Source organism: Cicer arietinum, chromosome 5 (assembly GCF_000331145.2).
Source record: "Cicer arietinum cultivar CDC Frontier isolate Library 1 chromosome 5, Cicar.CDCFrontier_v2.0, whole genome shotgun sequence".
NCBI classification, from domain to species: domain Eukaryota; kingdom Viridiplantae; phylum Streptophyta; class Magnoliopsida; order Fabales; family Fabaceae; genus Cicer; species Cicer arietinum.
The window spans coordinates 49,643,081-49,648,183 of NC_021164.2; the positions used below are offsets into that span (position 1 = coordinate 49,643,081).

Below are 5,103 nucleotides of genomic sequence, written 5' to 3' on the forward strand. Positions count from 1 at the left end.
CTTTCCCTAATCCACTACTCTTGATTGATTCTTGAAGATGGAGAGGTAGGATCTTGCATGCAATGCTTTTGGGCAGGTTTGAGGAACTTTGGTAAAGTTTTATTTTTTGGAAGATTTTGAAGAGAATGGAAAAATAGAGGATTGTAAGGGATGATGAAAAATGTTGTTTTTGGGTGTTCTTTGAAGTTCAGCTACCGAAAGAAGGAAATGAGGAGAAAATGAGTGGAAATTTCCCGAGAAGGGAAATAAGTGAGAAAAATGATTCGAAATTTCCCTTTTTGACCTTGAGACATTTTCCATTTTACCTTTTGCGCATTCCTATTTTAACTAAAATTCATCATTTCTAAATTAATATGTTAATAGTTAAATAAATCTTTATTTTAACCAAATTTTAATTAAGTAGGTTGTTACAAGAGAGAATTGGTTTATGCTTTCATCATAGTTTTTTTTTTTAATTATATACTGCCAAAAAATATACTCTTTCAATGTTATTTTAAATGTCTCATTTATTGTATTTTAATTCATCAAAATTTTCAACTAACTGCAATTAATAGTATTTGAGTAAACGAAACTCATTTTATCATTGAAATGAACAAAATTATTTATTTTTTTAAGAATTACGTACAACTCAAATTAAACATATAAAATGAGACAAAGACAAGATAACATCAAGAAACAAAGTTCGAAATTCGTACGAGATAGTTGTCAAATATCTATAATACCACTAATAAATAAGAATGGTATATCCCTTCCTCAAATTTTTAAAAAAGAAGTAACAAATGCAATTAAAATTTTGAAAAGAGTCTAATAAAAAAGAGAAAAAAAACTCAAAAGGATTTTATATTTAAGGAAGAAACAAGTAGTTATAAACTTACCAAAATTTAAAAACTATATTTAAATTTTTTAGTTACAAATTATAAATTTAATTATTTAATTTATTCTTCTAAGAGAAAAAGAAATTATAAAGTAGATTCTATCCATTTTTAAATGAAGGTAAATTTAGAAAATCAATTACAAAAAAATTCAACAAATTAAGTTTCGAATTATGTTTTTTTTTTTTTTTGTATAAAAAATTTAAAATGAGACAACGATGACTAATTAGTCTGAAGTAGAAAATACCTTAAGACTCACATAACACTTATAAAGAGATTGTTAGACTATATTCTCCTTGACAACTGGAGAGTTAAGATTAAGACCAATAAAAATTTAGAAAGAAAATCTATAAAGTATAATTAAATTATATTTATTCAATATTTCTTTGAAAGTTATGTATTAAATGATGTGATTTATTATTTTTATATAATGAAAATTCATTGTATTGATTATTACGTAATAAAGTCAAGAAGAGAGTCAAGGCTCTTTATGGAGAAAGTCTTTTTATTTTGACTAAAATATGGAAAAAAATCTTTAAAATGGAAAATATTTTTGTTTGTAACGGTTGGAAAACTGTTTTTTTATACGCATTAAAGGTATAAAAATTGAAAACATGAAAATGTGCTATCTTGCTATGTTATATAATGCCCCTTTGGAGATATCATTTATCTATAATGTTCATCAACTTCACATAAGAGTATAACACCTTGAATTATTTGCATCCTTTGCTTTCTTCTCTCTCTCTCTCTCTCTCTCACTCCAATCCAATATCAAACCAATATGATAGCTAGCTAGATATGGCTAGAAACCTTGATAGGTTCAATTTGTTACCTAACTCATTACTTTTCAATATCATTTCACTTCTTCCATTCAAGGAAGCTGCAAGGACATCCATCCTTTCAAAAAAATGGTTGCATTTGTGGGAAAACACAACCAACATAGAGTTCAATGAAAACTTTTTTGTTAGAAGGAAGGAATTTCTTAACTTTATAGAATTATGGCTTCAAAACCACAAAGAAAATTCTATTGTTGAAAAATTCTCTTTAACAATATTAGAGCCAAATATTGTTAGTGAGATGGTAGAAAGTAGTGTTGATTTTGCAACACAACACGGTGTTAGAGATTTGGTGCTAGATTTTTCTGATCCTGATTGGAGTGAAGAGGATTTTGATACACCTGAAGCTTTGTTTGAATTGCCAATAAATGTATATGAGCATAAAACCCTAGAATCATTGAAGTTGTTTTCTTGTAGTTTTATTGAAAATGAATTGATCAAGTTGCATGCACTCAAAGAAGTTTCTTTTGGTTGGATAGAATTGAAAAATGATGCTATCAAAACTTTGTTATCCAATTGTAAGATGATTGAGAGTTTAAGCTTGAAAAAGTGTTGGCAAACAACTAAATTTGAATGTGGAAGTGATGATTTGAGTTTGAAAAGACTTGTTGTTGATAGTTCCAATTTTTTGGATCCTGGATTTGCAATCAATGCTCCTAATCTAACTTATTTCAAGTATCGTGGGAATTCGATTTATTTTGAAATCGAAAACTCCTTCGATCTAGAAGAGGCTTATCTCGATTTTCGCCTTGAATACGAATCTCCTGAAGAAGATGATTTTATTTACAAAGTCATTACAGATTTCAACCATGTTAAGGTTCTTACTATATGCAGTTATGCACTTCAGGTAATGCCTTTAATTTATATTTTCTTTTTAATGATTCTTTGTATTTTTTAGATTTACCCTACATTCTTATTAATTGATCTAATTTATTTCTTCTAATGTATAACTAATTATATGAAACTTATTATGATCAATTACATTGTATTTAAACACTTATTATTTGATATGCAAGGCTCTTCCTAATCATCCGGGACAAATACGTCTAGAAGATAATATGAATACAAAACATTTGAAAATTATGACGGATTTGCATGATGAAGAATGTCTTGGAGTCTTATTCTTCTTAAATAGTTGTACTATGTTGGAGATTCTCACCTTTAAATTAGGGTTTGGAAGACTATTTGATGTAAGTATCCCTTTTTGTCTTTTAATTATATCTTATGTGAGTCAGTATACTAGAGGAATATGTCTTAAGTTTTAACTCAATGAGTATAATTTTCGGAGGAAATTAATTACAGATATCTATTATGTTTTCTGTCTTTTATTAATAAAGACAGAAAATATGATGTCTATCTCTATATTTTTATCGTGAATTTAACTTTTGTGTGTGTTCTTTATGCTTGTATGAATTATAGGGGGATTCAGATAAATATTATTTATCAGATGGTGGTGATGATAATCCAAAACATTGGATAGGCAATTTAAGAATTTGCCAATGCATGACATCAACATTGAAGGTGGTGGAGATAGATAACTTTACTGGGACTGAAAATGAGATTATTATGCTCAACTTTCTTATCTCTAATGGGACTGTCTTGAAAAATGTTAATATCAATGTGCAAAAGGGAGAGGCACAAAAGGTACAACAATATGTGATGGCGTTTCCAAGGGCTTCCAAAGATTTAGAGATATCATTCAATTGTTAAATTGATAATTGTTTTGTTATGCTACTTTGTTTATTGAGTTTGAATTTTATAAGACTTGGGTTTGACTTACTTTTGGAACTATATCAAACAACATATATATTATGAACATATTGATCTTTGTTGGATTAATTATTATGACCACATATGTGAGTATTTGTTGGTTTTTACTTTACAAACACTACGCGAGAAATAGTATTTTACAGTGCTTTTTTTAAGCCATTTACAGCGCTTTTTCAAAAAATTAAGCGCGGTAGTATCTAGCGCTTTAAAAAGATACAACACTCTTTAAAATAAAAAAGCACTGTAAATTCCTTCTAAAATCGCGCTGCTTGTAGTTTTAGTTTTACAACGCTTTTTCAAAAAAGTAATGTAATAGGTGCATTCTTATGCACGTTTTACAGCTCTTTTTTTTTTAAAAAAAGCGCTGTAATAGGTACATTCTTATGCACGTTTTACAGCGCTTTTTAAAAAAAAAACGTTGTAATAGGTGCATTCTTATTCTAGTTTTACAGCGCTTTTTCAAAAAATCGCTGTAATAGGTGCATTCTTATTCTATTTTTATTAAAAAACGCTGTAAATGAATTTTCTCAAATAACGCTTGTTTGTATTAATAGGTTTTTTATGACAATTTTTTTAAGAAAGCGCTGTCTTTTAATTTTTTTCCAAAATCATTTTCATCCAGCATATGATATTGACACAATTACTATACTTTTCATTTAAACAACAACAACAACAGACTTGTAACTTTACATATTGACACAATCAGTTTACAACAACAGAACTACATAACTTTATAACTTTACATATTGACGCAATTAGTTCACAATAAACTTGTAACTTTACATATTGACACAATTAGTTCACAACAAATTTGTAACTTTACATATTGACACAATTACATATTTTTTATATTTACATATTCACAAAAACACATAACTATATAACTTTAAACACATAACTATAGGACACAATTACATATTTTTTACATTTAAATATTTTTTAAATTTACATATTCACAATAGAACCTTGCAACACAACACATATTTTTTACATTTACATATTCACAACCTTGCAGCATGCCAATTTCCCAGCAAATCAAATAATTTTCATTTCGATCACATACTTACACCATTCTTCCTTTATTTCAATTAGATATCTTTCAGAGTATTTTGGACTGGAATTGTCAAAGTACTGTCCGATATAAAATTTGAACATAAATAACTTAGAATCAAATATATACATAGTTTATATATGAAAATGAAAATATCACGACGCCAAAAATGACATTTTATAGCGCGCCTTTTACAGCGCTTTTTAAATACAAGCGCTGTTGTAAATATATTTTAAAAATAACGGAGGATATAACAACGTTTTTTGACAAGCGCTGTGAAAAAGCATTGTTGTAGGGTCATATATCGCTTGCACATAATGTTTACAAGGCTTTTACAGCGCTTGTACACAAGCGCTGTAAAATGAAGCGCCATCACATAATATTTTACAGCGCTTTGGGAGCGTTTTAAAAACAACCACTGTAAAATATAGCGCTCCCACCTGATGTTACATAGCTTTTACAACGCTTTTTGGACAAGAGCTGTAAAAGACTTGCGCTTTCAAATAATTAAATGACCTATTAGAGCGCTTTTTTTACAAGTGCTGTAAAATCATTCACTTTAAATAAAAATCAT

General features: G+C 28.2%; 1 protein-coding gene across 1 annotated transcript; it reads left to right on the forward strand.

The window, feature by feature from the left end:
* Positions 1-1,670: 1,670 nt before the first annotated feature.
* LOC101503298 (putative F-box/LRR-repeat protein At5g54820) lies at positions 1,671-3,418 on the forward strand. Its single transcript, XM_027334696.1, has 4 exons — positions 1,671-1,901; positions 2,037-2,555; positions 2,725-2,898; positions 3,128-3,418. Exons 1-4 carry the CDS (start codon positions 1,671-1,673, stop codon positions 3,416-3,418), a joined length of 1,215 nt encoding a protein of 404 aa, XP_027190497.1.
* Positions 3,419-5,103: the final 1,685 nt, after the last annotated feature.

What these genes read in the sequence shown, in the direction of transcription:
- LOC101503298 (XM_027334696.1), top strand. Translation starts at nt 1,671, where the DNA reads ATGGCTAGAAACCTTGATAGGTTCAATTTGTTACCTAACTCATTACTT. An exon ending in TATGCAGTTATGCACTTCAG is followed by an intron (nt 2,556 to 2,724) that starts GTAATGCCTTTA and finishes TTGATATGCAAG; the next exon opens with GCTCTTCCTAATCATCCGGG. An exon ending in GGTTTGGAAGACTATTTGAT is followed by an intron (nt 2,899 to 3,127) that starts GTAAGTATCCCT and finishes TATGAATTATAG; the next exon opens with GGGGATTCAGATAAATATTA.